This window comes from Nerophis ophidion, linkage group LG18 (genome assembly GCF_033978795.1).
Source record: "Nerophis ophidion isolate RoL-2023_Sa linkage group LG18, RoL_Noph_v1.0, whole genome shotgun sequence".
NCBI lineage: Eukaryota > Metazoa > Chordata > Actinopteri > Syngnathiformes > Syngnathidae > Nerophis > Nerophis ophidion.
The window spans coordinates 49,600,334-49,619,447 of record NC_084628.1 but is presented as its reverse complement, the minus strand read 5'-3'; the positions used below and the strand labels follow the sequence as shown (position 1 = coordinate 49,619,447).

The following is a 19,114-nucleotide window of genomic DNA, read 5'->3' as shown; positions in this document are numbered from 1 at the left end:
CAAAGATGATGCTCCGGGGCACAGAGACGGCCGGCTGTGTTCTGGTCTCTGCAGCCAAGGCCCAGTTGCTCCAGTGTGAGCACCACCCAGCCTGGTACAATGACACTCTAAAGCAGAAGACCACCTGGACCTGTCTACTGGACGGCATGCAGTACTTTGCCACTATGGAGCCCAACCCGTCTGAGCAAGAGGACAGACAGTTGTGGCTGGAGGTAGGTAAACATGCCACTCAGTCAGTGACCAGATTGGTGGTAGATACTTATTTCTGAAATAGCCACACTTTGTTGTCAAGTGCGTATAAAAGGGTATGTGCCACTCATTCTCCTCGTGCTTATCCAATAGCAGATTAATATATTACACCTGCACTCCTTAAGTCAGGATATGATTATATCCACTATTACACAACCTGATGTGCAAGGTTACTGAAGAGCACCTCTCAGCAGTGTTTTATTAACTTGGCTTTTTATTATGTAGAGTCTGACCTACTGTTACCCCATGTAGCATAATGTATGGGTTAGGTATCCATATTATTTCGTATGACTTTGAGTTGTGTCCAGGTGAAAAACATAGAAGAGCACAGGCAGAGGAACCTCGACTCAGTGCTGGAGCTGATGGAGTGTGGCCAGGCAGTGGGAGGAATGGTTACCACCACTACAGGTTCTGATGCTAAACACAAAAAACATCTCAACACCCAAAGCAATTCCACAGTGAAATCAGTGAAATGTCTTTTATGTTTGCATAGACTGGAACCAGCCAGCCCAGGTAAATGAAGCACAGCAGGTACAGCGCATCATCTCCCGCTGCAGCTGCCGGATGCACTACATCAGCTACAGTCATGACATCAACCCGGAGCTTGCCACACAGATTAAACCTCCCGAGCTGAGGAATAACCATGAAAAAGAAGATCTACTGAAAAAACAGGCTGGTGTGTGTGAATGTCACCCATATCGTTTATTTATTTTCAACAACTCATGCTTATTCCCCAGGTGCTGTAGACACATTTACCCTCATTCACCATGACTTAGAAATATCTACCAACCCTGTTCAGTACGCCATGATCCTGGACATCGTTAACAACCTCTTGTTGCACGTGGAGCCCAGACGCAAGGTAAGCAACTACTTCTAACATCATCTTTCCCAGTGCTGTATATCATTTCCTAATGTTTGTCTTTTTTTTGTCTGTGCCCTATGTGTAGGAGCACAGTGAGAAAAAGCAGCGTGTACGTTTCCAGCTGGAAATCTCTAGTAACCCAGAGGAGCAGCGCAGCAGCATCTTGCATCTCCAGGAGGCGGTCAGGCAACACCTTGCTCAGATAAGACGGCTAGAAAAGCAGATTTACTCCAACATCAGGGTAAGTTTAAAACTGTGTAGGCTGTGAAATGGTCCTAATTCAGGGGGTCTCAAACTCAATTTACCTGGGGGGACATTGAAGGTTCAGTCTGGGCCACACAGAGTGTGATAGAGTAGGTTACTCTGGATGTGGAATGCTGGTCTGATATCTTCTTAGGACAAGGACTCCGGTCAGAGTATGCACTTCAAAATCTTGTTTGAATCATGTGACTAAAACTGCTACTCCCAGCAGCTATACTGACTATTAGCAATGGTAGGCTTCAGAGGAGCCATATGTAAGAAACTGGCCAGAAATTGTACTGCAATCACATTTACAATTCTGCAGTCCTCTGCCCTTCTCCCAGACTGATGTTGCCAGATACACAGCCAAATCGCTAACCAACACATTTTACACACAAACTAGGCTATTTTCAGGAAGAAGTACATCATGCCTGCGTACGGTGTCACAACAATTGGCAATCTAATGGTTATTGTCAGTACGATCAGAAAACAAAGACTAAAACTAACTACAACCAATGCTAGCAATGGTTTTGCTGGTGAAAATAAGTACAGCATGCTTAGCAGCCTCATGTATGCCCAAGACTAAAGAGGAGACATTTTATCAAGGTGTGCCTATAGGCCAATGTGTTTCAACATTTTTTGGAGTCAAGGCACATTTTTTTCATTGAAAAAAATCCAGGGGCACACCACCAGCAAAAAATGTTGAAAATGAAACTCAATAGGCTAAATTGCCAATATAATGTTGTTCTCATCAAATACCTGATGTTGGATATGACTTCAAACCATAGCATCCATGCATCCTGCTGCCACCTACTGATATGAAAGAGTATTACATGGTTACTCTGCTGATCTTCAGACAGCACAGACACTCTAAAACGGCACATTATGTGTGGATTATAATTATTGGTTTGCAAAATTTATTTTTTGGACCAATTAGGTGGAATTGCATCATTTCGCATGGCACACCAAACAATATCTCGCGGCACAGTGGTTGAAAAACCCTGTTTTAGGCTACTGTTTTAAATCTTTCAGATTGCTGTATAACTTGGTACAGGCGGTCCACAATATGCAAACACAAATGAGGAATTATTTGATCATGTAATTTGGCTGTCTCCATATGTTTCACGTTGCCATGATGTCTAATGTTGGAACGCATTTCCTCAGCGTATCAGCATATTGAGAAGGACATAGGCACTGACACTACCCATATCCACATAGATTTTATTTGTGGAAAATATATATGTTGCCCTTTCAGTTGGATGACACATGGACATACAGGCTAACAGGCATATATTTATTGACCGGGCTAGCATGTTCAACATTTGCTGCAGGACCATACAAGCTTTATTAGACAAGATCATAGACTGCACTGGACAATGTAGTTTACTTACCAAATGTCCATTTCCATTTATTACAAGTAATAAGAAAACGTAAAAATGTAACTTGCCTATGAAGGAGTAAATTAGCAAGTTTGGCATCAGATGAAAAAAATCTTCTCCGCCTTCAATGGTCTCCATCTCCATTTATACCCCTATTATTTACTTTTTACTTTTCAAATTCGATCTCAATTCTGTACACTGCTGCTGGAATTTTACTTTTCCTGAGGGAACTCTCCTATTATCCTTATAAAGTATTATAAAGTATTGCCATTAATTGATTTACGTGGCTGTGATGAGGTGGCGACTTGTCCAGGGTTTATACCGCCTTCCGCCCGAAACGTTGCTGAGATAGGCTCCCGCGACCCCGAAAGGGACAAGCTGTAAGAGATGGATTGATGGATGGATGGATGGATGATTTACGTGGACCCCGACTTAAACAAGTTGAAAAATATATTGGGGTGTTACTATTTAGTGGTCAATTGTACGGAATATGTACTGTACTGTGCAATCTACTAATAAAAGTATCAATCAATCAATAAATCTATCTATGTTCTTTTCAAAGGCATCCCCGATGCAAAACCTCTTTTTGTTCCTGGCTTTGTCATGAATAATTTGAGAATGGTAACTTTTAGATTGACTTAGATGTGACTTGTTTAGTAACTTTACCAGTGACAGGAGCTAAACGAAGGTGGCGGTGTGTGTAAATGGCAACCTGGATGTGACACAATCACTGACTTTTCTAAATGGGTTAAACTTGTATAGCGCTTTTCTACCTTCAAGACCCTCAAAGCGCTTTGACACTATTTCTACATTCACACACTGATGGCGGGAACTAACTAAGAACCATCAAAAGCAAGGGTGACGTGTCTTGCTCAAGGACACAACGGACGTGACTAGGGTGGGGAAGCCAGGGATTGAACCAGGAACACGCAGTTTGCTGGCACGGCCGCTCTCCCATCCGCACCACGCCTTCCCAAATTCAAATTGGTCGGTGGAGGGCGGGGCATCCAAATGAAAACAATAACATTTCGGGGCTGTAAATCTAATTTTTAAATGAGCATATAACGACTGAACTACTGTTATCATTTATAGAGGTATTGGAAAAGAACATGATTTATTAATGCCTTTGGACATATCAGGAGCATTTAATGATGACTTGACATGACATTACATAGGGCTCCTTTTAACTTATTATAAATGCAAACATGTTTTATTTTGACACTCTGTTCCCTAGGAGATGGTGAGAGATACTTGTGGTTGCTTAAAGGAAGTTGCTCTTTTTGTGCTCCAATTTGTTTGTTGTGCACAGTAATTGTATTTATTGTGTGTTCATATGTGCAGGTGGGTGGCAAGTTTTAGACCCCTTTGTTAATTGTTTTTGGGAAAATATATATCTGTCCCTTTTTTCACCATTTTGTAGACACAAACTGAGGAACTGAGCATTGAGGAACTGAATGATATCAACATGCGACTGCAGAACCAGCTAAACCAGGAGAAGAACGACATGCAGATGAAGAGCGAAGAGCTCAACATCCTCATCAGGTGATTACTTCTGTACTGATTATTCAACAGAGGCGGCACTCGGGCTTCATGCAACATTTCATCCTCTTAGGTGTTTTAAGGACTTTCAGCTACAGCGGGCGAACAAGCTGGAGCTGCGGAAGCCACCGGAGGATGTGAGTGTGGCACGGAGAACCGAGATCTACTTTGCGCAGGCCCGCTGGTGTTTGACTGAAGAAGATGGCCAGCTCGGCATCGCTGAGTTGGAGCTACAGAGATTCATGTACAGCAAGGTTAGAGTTGGATTTCATATTCCAGGCTTTTGTAAGTTTTTAGAAGTCTTTTTGGACTGCGTTTACCTTTTAGAGTTTGAACTGTCAGCAGTACTTTTACCTTCAAAAATATCTTTATTCCTACAAAAGTCATTATCTTTTACTTATAGTGTGTTAGACGTGTAAATAGAAAAAGCTAAATAATAGAGCTGGAAGGGAACAGAAAGCTAAACATATTCAAGTATGACAAAAGCAAAAGTAGAAGTATTACTTGAACAGCTCATAACACCCGCTGTGATAGTGGAATATTTGTACAGTATGGCAACATTTATATTTGCCTGTATTATTTGTCAATTCAAAATTTGCCCCACCAAGAAAATCTCCATGGCCTTGTTCACACTGCAGGTGACTTTAAAAAGAATGTCTATATGTGACTTGCAGGGTTTGAATTTGACGACAGCCCATGCAGCAAAAGGCGCTACAGTTCTCGTCATTTCCCATAAGCCCCAAAAAATTGACCAACATTTGCGGCAAAAACATGCTGTGACCGCCCTTGACTTTTTACTTGTTAGTGAACGAGGGATGTAACAATAGTCATTTGTGGGAAAATTCCAGACGGTTAGTAGTACCTTCTTAATTTTTTAATTACTGAAAAAACTTCATTTATTAATGCATTTTAGGCAACACAAAGTCAGGCGCATGCGCACTAGCGTCATTATGGCTTGTTAATCCTGGCGGACTTTGCTCATGAGGTTTCCCCTCGGAGTAAACGGAGCCAAGCGCTTGGTTTAAAGTAATTTTCCCTCGCTTCCCGCCGTGCGTTTAAGAGATCACTGCTGTGTTTAGATGGAGACAGGTGTGGACAATATTGGAGACACTGGTCCCCACACAAAGTATACAGCGAAGGAGAAAACTATTTGATGTTTTGCAGCAGGTAATGTGTCGTCAACTTTGTCACAACTTGTTTATAAAGTATTTAGTTTGTTGACTGGGATGTTCACTCCTCCTTTATTTAACTGCCAACTGTATCAGTGTTTAAATAACATCAATACTAGCTAAAATGTTTTCTTTATTTTTGTGGGCCAAATTGTTGTACTGAACCAAGTCAAAAACAAAGCTTGTTTATTAGACTTCATCTTCATTAGCCAAACTGCTTAGTGTTTTATTTTAATATTAAAAAGTAAACACCATGTTTTTGTTATTTTTTACATTACTTATTTTTTCATGTCGCAAATGTATTAGTTCAAAAAAACATTCCTGTGACACAGCATTTTGTTAATGTTTTATTGTGTGTAGTTAATACCTATATGACATATTTCTGCTCAAACTCTTAATGGATCTGTCCCGATGCAGCCTTTCCATGTACATATAAATGTACATAACTTAAATAATTTAAAACAATACCTCTCTCTATCAAAATGTAAAAATAGAGATAAAGGCATCATGAAATGACCAGAAGCTGACAAGTTTATGTTAATAATGAGTTAAAAAAGTGTATATATTTGCATGTATGAGTGCATGCTTTGGAGCCCCTGCCTGGAAAGAAAATGTTTGCCTTGGAGCCCTAAATTATGAGCCACCTAAGGCAACACTTGCTTTGGCCTTAAAAAGTTACAATTCGAGGCCTGGACCTGTATTTTTTTATTTTATTACAATTTTTTGTTTGTAATATTTCTGTGTGTCATGATCTATGGTTTGGATCTTGTTTTCTGTTTTCTGTTTAAGACTCCATTAGTTGTCATAGTGGTTTGTGCAGCCCTTTGAGACACTAGAGATTTAGGGCTATATAAGTAAACATTGATTGATTGATTGTTTGTTTTGTCACCATGGTTACTTATTGTGTTCACCTGACTCTGATTAGTGCCTGCCCGCTCATCTGCTTCTCAAGCACTAATCAGAGGCCGTATTTAAACCTGTCTTTGTCTGTCAGTCGGGCTGGTGACAGTGCTAGTTGTTTCATCCCAAAGTTCATGCTGCTCTTACATGCCATAGATATCTTGCTCGTAAAGTATGTTTTGTTTATTGTCCATAGTTTTGTCTAAGTTGTGTTTCCGCCTTGTGCGTGCCTTTTGTTTGTACTTTTTGGTAGCTTCTGAGTTAAAGATTCAATCATGTTTTTACCTGGGAGAACGACCAAGCAGGCTGCGACTACCCCACCTTGACAGTGTGTCCATGTTTAACATATGTAACTGATTTTTTTTGTGTGTTAGGGATAACCGTACAATTGTGAATTTTTTTTTAATACAAATTTTCTTTTGTATGTGGTCATAAATCCAATTTGTATTCTTGATCTCAATTTTACTTTCCATAAAAGTAAGAAAAACGGTGTAGTGTACAGACTTACTTAACAGAAAAGAATTGTAGGATACTTCTGTTGTTGCATTATTTGTATTAACTTATTTAAATGTTGTGATATATTTAGTGTTTGTGGCACCCGAGCCATAGCAGGAGTAGACAGAAAGAAGAGGGATGACAAAAACAGCAAGAATATGACACCAGTATTCATTCAGAAACTGATTAGTGAAGTAGAAAGATATCACAGTATTACCATTGAACATTTGTACGCTATAAGTGACATAATAATAATACTAATAGTAATACCAATATAGCAAAGTTGTTGTGTACCCTCTGCTGGTCGCAGGCCTTCATTGCACCTGCACAGCATGGGTTTGAGTTCTTTTTTTTTTCTTTTTCTTTTCAAACCAATTCAGTTTGATCAAGTTTTTTTAATATCAAATGTAAATTGTTTAATCATGCCTATCCTACATAACTGATTTGAATTTGTGATTGATTTCTGACCGTCTTTATAGCTCAACAAGTCTGATGACACTGCAGAGCATCTGTTGGAGTTAGGCTGGTTTACAATGAACAATCTTCTGCCCAATGCAGCATACAAGGTAAAATTTAGTTTGGATTCAACAAAATGCGGATAAGTTAACTTGGAAATTACATTTTGACAAAGGCCACAGTGTCTATTACATTCTCTTTATATTCTCCGCCTGGTTTCCTGTGTCTAGCGGCTAAAGGTATGTACAAAGCTGGTACATTAAACATAAGTATACTGAAGTATGTGTTGGTTCCATCTTGTTTGTCCACTGGCACTTGCATGCACAAGCATTGTCCAGTGACGCATGCCTGATTCATTACAATTGGACTTGCTGTTAATGTGCATTAGTGTCATTTTAAAATAGCTTAATTAAAGAGCTGAAGATCAAGGTTTTCTCTCCAATCTATCTCAAATAGGTGGTGCTTCGCCCTCAGAGCGCATGTCAATCAGGACGACAGTTTGCTCTGCGCCTCTTCAGTAAAGTGCGCCCCCCTGTAGGCGGGATCTCTGTCAAGGAACACTTTGAAGTAACTTTGGTCACTTCTAGCCATAATCTTTTCACCAAAAATGTTCCCCTTTGAAAATGAAAACGCTCTGATCTTAAGGTGAACGTGGTACCACTCACCATCCAACTGATGTACCACTTCTTCAAGAGAATGATGGGATTTTTCTTCCCGGGAAGAAATGTTGAGGAGGAAGAGGTTGCTGATGAGGAAGACAAGTTCAGATTGGTTACCACGGGTACGAAACTCCGAAGGGATGCAGGATCATCCAGACGGTAAAGTGGTGCTGATGATGATGCCATATTCTCTGCATCCAAGGTATCCCTGTAAAGACTCGACAGTCATCTGAGGACACCATAGGTGCCATGGGGTCCAGTAAAGGTGTCACTCAGGGAATCAACCGCACTGCTGGGGTCAGGAGGTCCTTCAGAAAGCCTCCGGAGGTATTTACATGTAATGTGTGTGTGTGTGTGTGTGTGTGTGTGTGTGTTGTTGAAATGAATAACAGACATCCTCTAATCCCCCCCCCATCAGCATCCTGTTGATGACATTGATAAGATGAAAGAAAGGGCGGCCATGAACAATTCCTTTATCTACGTCAAAATTCCTCAAGTGCCGCTCTGTGTCAGCTATAAGGTAAAATGTCATGTTGGCCATCATACCAATCCCCTTTTTACTTATAATTGTGTTAACATAAATCAATAAACCTCTCCAGGGCGAGAAGAGTAGTGTGGACTGGAAGGACCTGAACCTGGTCCTGCCGTGTTTAGAGTACCACAACAACACCTGGACCTGGTTGGACTTCGCCATGGCTGTTAAAAGAGACAGTCGCAAAGCTCTTGTCGCACAAGTAGGCAACATTGTGTCCACGCCAAATCATTTGGAACTCGTGTCCATTTCACGCTCTGCAACTGAAAAACTGTTGTCTAAGGGAGAACATGTCTCTCTTTCGGGGAAGGTTATAGGAAAGGACTTCATGGGAGATGCAGCAGCTTCACTAAAAGAAAGAAAACAATATTTCCAAGCCTGCTATGTTTGAGGCAAAAATAAGGCTAGTGAGGAGGAAAATAGTCTTCCAGAAAATGTAGTTTGATTATGAGGGCAAATACTTAGTGGTAACAGTACACCATATGCAAATACCTAGTAATAACAGTACACCATATTCAAATAATTGGTGATAACAGTACACCATATTCAAATACTTAGTAATAACAGTACACCATAATCAAATACTTAGTGATAACAGTACACCATAATCAAATACTTAGTGATAAGATTTCACCATGATCAAATACTTGGTGATAAGAGTACACCATAAAATACTTGGTGATAACAGTACACCATAATAAAATACTTGGTGATAAGAATACACCATAATCAAATACTTGGTGATAACAGTACACCATAATAAAATACTTGGTGATAAGAGTACACCATAATCAAATACTTAATGATAACAGTACACCATATTCAAATACTTAGTAATAACAGTACACCATAATCAAATACTTAGTGATAACAGTACACCATAATCAAATACTTAGTGATAACAGTACACCATAATCAAATACTTAGTGATAACAGTACACCATAATCAAATACTTAGTGATAACAGTACACCATATTCAAATACTTAGTAATAAGATTTCACCATGATCAAATACTTGGTGATAAGAGTACACCATAAAATACTTGGTGATAACAGTACACCATAATAAAATACTTGGTGATAAGAATACACCATAATCAAATACTTGGTGATAACAGTACACCATAATAAAATACTTGGTGATAAGAGTACACCATAATCAAATACTTGGTGATAAGAGTACACCATAATCAAATACTTAGTGATAACAGTACACCATAATCAAATACTTAGTGATAACAGTACACCATAATCAAATACTTAGTGATAACAGTACACCATATTCAAATACTTAGTAATAAGATTTCACCATGATCAAATACTTGGTGATAAGAGTACACCATAAAATACTTGGTGATAACAGTACACCATAATAAAATACTTGGTGATAAGAATACACCATAATCAAATACTTGGTGATAACAGTACACCATAATAAAATACTTGGTGATAAGAGTACACCATAATCAAATACTTGGTGATAAGAGTACACCATAATCAAATACTTGGTGATAAGAGTACACCATAATCAAATACTTTGTGATAAGAGTACACCATAATCAAATACTTGGTGATAAGAGTACACCATAATCAAATACTTGGTGATAAGAGTACACCATAATCAAATACTTGGTGATAAGAGTACACCATAATCAAATACTTGGTGATAAGAGTACACCATAATCAAATACTTTGTGGTAAGAGTACACCATAATCAAATACTTGGTGATAAGAGTACACCATAATCAAATAATTGGTGATAAGAGTACACCATAATCAAATAGTGGTGATAAGAGTACACCATAATCAAATACTTGGTGATAAGAGTACACCATAATCAAATACTTGGTGATAAGAGTACACCATAATCAAATACTTGGTGATAAGAGTACACCATAATCAAATACCTGGTGATAAGAGTACACCATAATCAAATACTTGGTGCTAAGAGTACACCATAATCAAATACTTGGTGATAAGAGTACACCATAATCAAATACTTAGTGCTAAGAGTACACCATAATCAAATACTTGGTGATTACAGTACACCATAATCAAATACTTGGTGATAAGAGTACACCATAATCAAATACTTGGTGATAAGAGTACACCATAATTGGCAGTTTTAAGATAAGGGGAACAAATGATCAAATGTAGAACACATTTTGTGTTAGCAGCTTTAATACTTTTTATAATCCTGTCCATAGGGGTTGCAAGAGTCTTATCCCAGCTGCACTTTGGACAATAATTTAGACTCTTGGGACATATGGTAATACATTATGAAAAAGTCAAAATTGCATATTAGAGGATCTTTCAACACTTTCATCTATATGAAGATGTTTTTAACTTCCCTCAAGGTTGCAATTGTTTTCTGCATAGATGATAAAGGAGAAGCTGCGTCTAAAGCCTGCCACGGGCTTGGAGCTGCGAGGGAAGACGTCTGACAGCAAGGCGGACAACAGCCTTCAGCAGCAGGAAGAAGATGAGAAGGCACGACTCCTCATAGGTCTGAGCACTGCTGACAAAACCTCCAGCAAGAAAAGCATCTTCAGTCGACGCAAGTGAGTCACTGTTGGCAACTTAATGATAAAGGACAATTAGTGGAACAAATCAGGTCGTATTTGGACTTGTGCCATTGAATCCTGCTGATTTTGGGGCTGAGTTAGGACAAGAATGTGGAGAAAAGCAGCCCTTGGGTGCCTGTTGATTAATGAATGACCAAATACTAGGTAATGTTTATTAGTGTGCCATCCAGCTGTCACTACATTTAACTGATGAGCAGGTGGTTGCACATCACTGCCAACTCTCTTTCCTGCTGGCTCAGGAACTAACGTTAGCAAGCAAGCACCTTCAACACTGTGTCTATGTTGTCTGCTGTAAGAAACCTGTAATTATACAAATGGTTATGTTTTTACCAATTATACCTTTTATAAATGCTGCCACGGTTCTGTATAATCGTGTCTGTCAGCCTGCAGTTAGAAATAAACACACAAGCATTTGCTTAGACCATTAATCACTTTTGTCATTTTAACACTACAGCACTTCTTTATGCAAAGTATTTTTCTAGACTAACTTGTCCAACTGTTCTGCTGAGCCAGTTCAGTTTGACAATGTTAAATGACTGATATTCATATTTCAACTGTACAACAAAGAAATATGCTTTTTTCTCATCTTTTTGTGGCTTAATGTTTGTCAATAAAAGTATTTCATTGTATTTGATAACCCTTCATCACACTTCATTTAGTAGATGAACATCAGCTCTAAATACTTCAGAAAGTCACCTGTCTCAACCATATTCTTACGTTTAAAAAAAATGGAAACATGAAAACAACAAAAAATCGTCCTTTGATGTTAATGTGACATGGTGAAGTAAAACGCTGTCTTGAGTGATAATAAACTTTTTATATACACTGGCAGAGGTTTTGTGCAATTTTAAGGACACTTATCACAAACACTTTGGTTGAACTAGACTTCAAAGTTCATAGAGCCAGAAGTTTCAGCTGAAATAGTTGATAGTACTACATGGACTTCAAAACAGGTCAATGTTTACATGCAGCTTCTAGATGATTCTTCCCTTGGAGTCCTGCACCCGCAGATGGAATGGCCAACTTTGAGCTGACCCATTTACAGGAAGCCAATGAGGGCAGCCTTAATAGGACAGAACATTGAGCACCAGATAGAGTATCATCATGAAGTCTTTTTAATTAGCAATAAAAAGGTGGCGTGTCCCAGTGGAAGAAAGCACATGTAGTTGCTGCTCTTCTCTAAAAGTCCTGGATACATTTTCAAACCGATCCTAAAAAATGGGAATCCAGCAGTTGCCTCCTGACATCAACATGTCTTCTCAGGCCCTTTTTTGGACAATGTGGTGGTGAGAGGATACTGGAGAGAAGATACAAGCCTTAGTACAACATTTACATATGGCAACATGTTGAATTGGCTTCTGTTGATGAGTGATTGTCAAAGTGTAGTATATGGTATGTGGGCCCCATCCAGTTGATGAGTGATTGTCAAAGTGTAGTATATGGTATGTGGGCCCCATCCAGTTGATGAGTGATTGTCAAAGTGTAGAATATGGTATGTGGGCCCCATCCAGTTGATGAGTGATTGTCAAAGTGTAGTATATGGTATGTGGGCCCCATCCAGTTGATGAGTGATTGTCAAAGTGTAGAATATGGTATGTGGGCCCCATCCAGTTGATGAGTGATTGTCAAATTGTAGTATATGGTATGTGGGCCCCATCCAGTTGATGAGTGATTGTCAAAGTGTAGAATATGGTATGTGGGCCCCATCCAGTTGATGAGTGATTGTCAAAGTGTAGTATATGGTATGTGGGCCCCATCCAGTTGATGAGTGATTGTCAAAGTGTAGAATATGGTATGTGGGCCCCATCCAGTTGATGAGTGATTGTCAAAGTGTAGTATATGGTATGTGGGCCCCATCCAGTTGATGAGTGATTGTCAAAGTGTAGTATATGGTATGTGGGCCCCATCCAGTTGATGAGTGATTGTCAAAGTGTAGTATATGGTATGTGGGCCCCATCCAGTTGATGAGTGATTGTCAAAGTGTAGTATATGGTATGTGGGCCCCATCCAGTTGATGAGTGATTGTCAAAGTGTAGAATATGGTATGTGGGCCCCATCCAGTTGATGAGTGATTGTCAAAGTGTAGTATATGGTATGTGGGCCCCATCCAGTTGATGAGTGATTGTCAAAGTGTAGTATATGGTATGTGGGCCCCATCCAGTTGATGAGTGATTGTCAAAGTGTAGTATATGGTATGTGGGCCCCATCCAGTTGATGAGTGATTGTCAAAGTGTAGAATATGGTATGTGGGCCCCATCCAGTTGATGAGTGATTGTCAAAGTGTAGTATATGGTATGTGGGCCCCATCCAGTTGATGAGTGATTGTCAAAGTGTAGTATATGGTATGTGGGCCCCATCCAGTTGATGAGTGATTGTCAAAGTGTAGTCTATGGTATGTGGGCCCCATCCAGTTGATGAGCGATTGTCAAAGTGTAGTCTATGGTATGTGGGCCCCATCCAGTTGATGAGCGATTGTCAAAGTGTAGTATATGGTATGTGGGCCCCATCCAGTTGATGAGTGATTGTCAAAGTGTAGTATATGGTATGTGGGCCCCATCCAGTTGATGAGTGATTGTCAAAGTGTAGTCTATGGTATGTGGCCCCCATCCAGTTGATGAGTGATTGTCAAAGTGTAGTATATGGTATGTGGGCCCCATCCAGTTGATGAGTGATTGTCAAAGTGTAGTCTATGGTATGTGGGCCCCATCCAGTTGATGAGTGATTGTCAAAGTGTAGTATATGGTATGTGGGCCCCATCCAGTTGATGAGTGATTGTCAAAGTGTAGTATATGGTATGTGGGCCCCATCCAGTTGATGAGTGATTGTCAAAGTGTAGTCTATGGTTTGTGGGCCCCATCCGGTTGATGAGTGATTGTCAAAGTGTAGTATATGGTATGTGGGCCCCATCCGGTTGATGAGTGATTGTCAAAGTGTAGTATATGGTATGTGGGCCCCATCCAGTTGATGAGTGATTGTCAAAGTGTAGTATATGGTATGTGGGCCCCATCCAGTTGATGAGTGATTGTCAAAGTGTAGTATATGGTATGTGGGCCCCATCCAGTTGATGAGTGATTGTCAAAGTGTAGTCTATGGTATGTGGGCCCCATCCAGTTGATGAGTGATTGTCAAAGTGTAGTATATGGTATGCGGGCCCCATCCAGTTGATGAGTGATTGTCAAAGTGTAGTATATGGTATGCGGGCCCCATCCAGCTGATGAGTGATTGTCAAAGTGTAGTATATGGTATGCGGGCCCCATCCAGTTGATGAGTGATTGTCAAAGTGTAGTATATGGTATGTGGGCCCCATCCAGTTGATGAGTGATTGTCAAAGTGTAGTATATGGTATGCGGGCCCCATCCAGTTGATGAGTGATTGTCAAAGTGTAGTATATGGTATGTGGGCCCCCTCCAGTTGATGAGTGATTGTCAAAGTTTAGTATATGGTATGCGGGCCCCATCCAGTTGATGAGTGATTGTCAAAGTGTAGTATATGGTATGTGGGCCCCCTCCAGTTGATGAGTGATTGTCAAAGTGTAGTATATGGTATGCGGGCCCCATCCAGTTGATGAGTGATTGTCAAAGTGTAGTATATGGTATGTGGGCCCCCTCCAGTTGATGAGTGATTGTCAAAGTTTAGTATATGGTATGCGGGCCCCATCCAGTTGATGAGTGATTGTCAAAGTGTAGTATATGGTATGTGGGCCCCCTCCAGTTGATGAGTGATTGTCAAAGTTTAGTATATGGTATGCGGGCCCCATCCAGTTGATGAGTGATTGTCAAAGTGTAGTATATGGTATGTGGGCCCCCTCCAGTTGATGAGTGATTGTCAAAGTTTAGTATATGGTATGCGGGCCCCATCCAGTTGATGAGTGATTGTCAAAGTGTAGTATATGGTATGCGGGCCCCATCCAGTTGATGAGTGATTGTCAAAGTGTAGTATATGGTATGTGGGCCCCATCCAGTTGATGAGTGATTGTCAAAGTGTAGTATATGGTATGTGGGCCCCATCCAGTTGATGAGTGATTGTCAAAGTGTAGTATATGGTATGTGGGCCCCCTCCAGTTGATGAGTGATTGTCAAAGTGTAGTATATGGTATGTGGGCCCCCTCCAGTTGATGAGTGATTGTCAAAGTGTAGTATATGGTATGCGGGCCCCATCCAGTTGATGAGTGATTGTCAAAGTGTAGTATATGGTATGTGGGCCCCCTCCAGTTGATGAGTGATTGTCAAAGTGTAGTATATGGTATGCGGGCCCCATCCAGTTGATGAGTGATTGTCAAAGTGTAGTATATGGTATGTGGGCCCCCTCCAGTTGATGAGTGATTGTCAAAGTTTAGTATATGGTATGCGGGCCCCATCCAGTTGATGGGTGATTGTCAAAGTGTAGTATATGGTATGCGGGCCCCATCCAGTTGATGAGTGATTGTCAAAGTGTAGTTTATGGTATGCGGGCCCCATCCAGTTGATGAGTGATTGTCAAAGTGTAGTGTATGGTATGCGGGCCCCATCCAGTTGATGAGTGATTGTCAAAGTGTAGTATATGGTATGTGGGCCCCCTCCAGTTGATGAGTGATTGTCAAAGTGTAGTATATGGTATGCGGGCCCCATCCAGTTGATGAGTGATTGTCAAAGTGTAGTATATGGTATGCGGGCCCCATCCAGTTGATGAGTGATTGTCAAAGTGTAGTATATGGTATGTGGGCCCCATCCAGTTGATGAGTGATTGTCAAAGTGTAGTATATGGTATGTGGGCCCCATCCAGTTGATGAGTGATTGTCAAAGTGTAGTATATGGTATGTGGGCCCCCTCCAGTTGATGAGTGATTGTCAAAGTGTAGTATATGGTATGTGGGCCCCCTCCAGTTGATGAGTGATTGTCAAAGTGTAGTATATGGTATGCGGGCCCCATCCAGTTGATGAGTGATTGTCAAAGTGTAGTATATGGTATGTGGGCCCCCTCCAGTTGATGAGTGATTGTCAAAGTGTAGTATATGGTATGCGGGCCCCATCCAGTTGATGAGTGATTGTCAAAGTGTAGTTTATGGTATGCGGGCCCCATCCAGTTGATGAGTGATTGTCAAAGTGTAGTGTATGGTATGCGGGCCCCATCCAGTTGATGAGTGATTGTCAAAGTGTAGTATATGGTATGTGGGCCCCCTCCAGTTGATGAGTGATTGTCAAAGTGTAGTATATGGTATGCGGGCCCCATCCAGTTGATGAGTGATTGTCAAAGTGTAGTATATGGTATGTGGGCCCCCTCCAGTTGATGAGTGATTGTCAAAGTTTAGTATATGGTATGCGGGCCCCATCCAGTTGATGAGTGATTGTCAAAGTGTAGTATATGGTATGTGGGCCCCCTCCAGTTGATGAGTGATTGTCAAAGTTTAGTATATGGTATGCGGGCCCCATCCAGTTGATGGGTGATTGTCAAAGTGTAGTATATGGTATGCGGGCCCCATCCAGTTGATGAGTGATTGTCAAAGTGTAGTTTATGGTATGCGGGCCCCATCCAGTTGATGAGTGATTGTCAAAGTGTAGTGTATGGTATGCGGGCCCCATCCAGTTGATGAGTGATTGTCAAAGTGTAGTATATGGTATGTGGGCCCCCTCCAGTTGATGAGTGATTGTCAAAGTTTAGTATATGGTATGCGGGCCCCATCCAGTTGATGAGTGATTGTCAAAGTGTAGTATATGGTATGTGGGCCCCCTCCAGTTGATGAGTGATTGTCAAAGTTTAGTATATGGTATGCGGGCCCCATCCAGTTGATGGGTGATTGTCAAAGTGTAGTATATGGTATGCGGGCCCCATCCAGTTGATGAGTGATTGTCAAAGTGTAGTTTATGGTATGCGGGCCCCATCCAGTTGATGAGTGATTGTCAAAGTGTAGTGTATGGTATGCGGGCCCCATCCAGTTGATGAGTGATTGTCAAAGTGTAGTATATGGTATGTGGGCCCCCTCCAGTTGATGAGTGATTGTCAAAGTTTAGTATATGGTATGCGGGCCCCATCCAGTTGATGGGTGATTGTCAAAGTGTAGTATATGGTATGTGGGCCCCCTCCAGTTGATGAGTGATTGTCAAAGTGTAGTATATGGTATGCGGGCCCCATCCAGTTGATGAGTGATTGTCAAAGTGTAGTTTATGGTATGCGGGCCCCATCCAGTTGATGAGTGATTGTCAAAGTGTAGTGTATGGTATGCGGGCCCCATCCAGTTGATGAGTGATTGTCAAAGTGTAGTGTATGGTATGCGGGCCCCATCCAGTTGATGAGTGATTGTCAAAGTGTAGTATATGGTATGTGGGCCCCCTCCAGTTGATGAGTGATTGTCAAAGTTTAGTATATGGTATGCGGGCCCCATCCAGTTGATGGGTGATTGTCAAAGTGTAGTATATGGTATGTGGGCCCCCTCCAGTTGATGAGTGATTGTCAAAGTGTAGTATATGGTATGCGGGCCCCATCCAGTTGATGAGTGATTGTCAAAGTGTAGTTTATGGTATGCGGGCCCCATCCAGTTGATGAGTGATTGTCAAAGTGTAGTGTATGGTATGCGGGCCCCATCCAGTTGATGAGTGATTGTCAAAGTGTAGTGTATGGTATGCGGGCCCCATCCAGTGCTACGCCACAAGAATCAATCAAATAATGTAATGAGCCGTTAGCACAGTCTTACTGTTCAAACTGTGTAATGTTGCAGTGGGAAAAAGATGAAATATGCTTGTTAAATAAAAGCTCAGCCTTGTTTGTAATGAATTCCTGGGCCTACTACGCTACTTTATTTCAATGTTAAGCCATTACGCTGGTATTTGGAGAGCCAAGTGTTTTCTGTGGTGGTACTTGAGAACCACTCTCAGATTGTGGATAGGTGGGAGAGAATATGAGCGAGAATGGTTGTCTCACCTGAAGAGTTGAATTGCTGACATGAAGGATTCATCTTTTTGCAGTTTGACCTGTATAAAAATGAATTTCTTAAAATTGTTACTCTGCAGTTGAGTAAACATAACTGGATTTTATTTTTTTAAATAATAAAGAAATAGAATGTAAAACATTTTGAAGTCCTTAAACTGACATGTTGCTGTCTGCACAAGTCCATCAACTAAGAAAACATCTCCTGTGTGATGTGGGTCAAGTCAGCGTGTTCCCTTGTGCAGGAACATGATTTCTAAAGTGTTCCAGCACGTTCTTCACATGTTACAGCTCTCGGCGGAAGAAGAAGCCGAAGGGTTGATGAATTGCTGTGAGACCAAAAGACCTCAGTGGATTAAAGGATGAATTACCAGGAGACTTGAAGCCGTCCTCTCGGGGCCGCTAACTCATTAGATGGAAATAGCACACAATGGGGTTACTATTGGGGTTCTTGACCCAATTCATCCTTTATTACTTCATAGTGACTTACTGGACTTGACTTAAATATATATTTATTTTTATTTTTATTTTATTAACATTTGTTTTGAAAAGGACTTCCAAGATAAAAGCTTGATTCACGTCCGAATTTACGTTTCTCGGTTGATACAAATTTTCAAAAAAGTATTCTTAACATGACTTTCTAAAACTTTGTCAGGTAACCACCTGCACACTGCTAACTATGTTTGTGCATGTAGTAGAAAGACGTCTTCGATGAAGGAGAAGGTTTGGGCACACTTCTAAAATGTCTCGGGTAAGAAATAGCTTGACATGACAAATTTAGCTTGCAGAATTTGAAAAAAAAAAAAGAGTACAAAGATGTCATTCATGATCACTTATCTAAACTTCCAGCCGACTCTGAACAAGTTGAACGGGTCCAAGCCTCGAATTTGAACTTTTAAAGGTGAAGGCAAGTGTTGCCTAAAAGGAGGTCTCATATTTTAGGGCCCCAAGGCAAACATTATTTTCTTTCCAGGCTGGGGCCCCAAAGCATGCATGCATACATAAACAGCTTTTTAAATTTCATTATTAATATAAACTTGTCAGCTTTTTGTCATTTCATGATGCCTTTATCTCTATTTACACATTTTGATGGACGGATGTATTTTTTCTTATTTCTTTTTTAAGTTATGAACATGTAAATGTTGTATC

The 19,114-nt window shown here is 40.6% G+C and overlaps 1 protein-coding gene across 3 annotated transcripts in view; it reads left to right on the top strand.

Moving 5' to 3' along the window:
- LOC133537302 (bridge-like lipid transfer protein family member 2) overlaps positions 1-11,891 on the top strand; it is a 43,765-nt gene extending 31,874 nt beyond the window's left edge. For all 3 annotated transcript variants that reach the window (XM_061878311.1, XM_061878312.1, XM_061878313.1), the window contains exons 27-40: positions 6-212; positions 558-657; positions 743-925; positions 987-1,108; positions 1,197-1,352; positions 4,151-4,272; positions 4,343-4,523; positions 7,313-7,399; positions 7,746-7,856; positions 7,935-8,070; positions 8,151-8,275; positions 8,367-8,468; positions 8,548-8,682; positions 10,861-11,891. In XM_061878311.1, coding sequence (XP_061734295.1) covers positions 6-212; positions 558-657; positions 743-925; positions 987-1,108; positions 1,197-1,352; positions 4,151-4,272; positions 4,343-4,523; positions 7,313-7,399; positions 7,746-7,856; positions 7,935-8,070; positions 8,151-8,275; positions 8,367-8,468; positions 8,548-8,682; positions 10,861-11,046 — 1,953 coding nt within the window. In that variant the 3' untranslated portion in view covers positions 11,047-11,891. The remainder of the gene's footprint in view (positions 1-5; positions 213-557; positions 658-742; positions 926-986; positions 1,109-1,196; positions 1,353-4,150; positions 4,273-4,342; positions 4,524-7,312; positions 7,400-7,745; positions 7,857-7,934; positions 8,071-8,150; positions 8,276-8,366; positions 8,469-8,547; positions 8,683-10,860) is intronic.
- Positions 11,892-19,114: the final 7,223 nt, after the last annotated feature.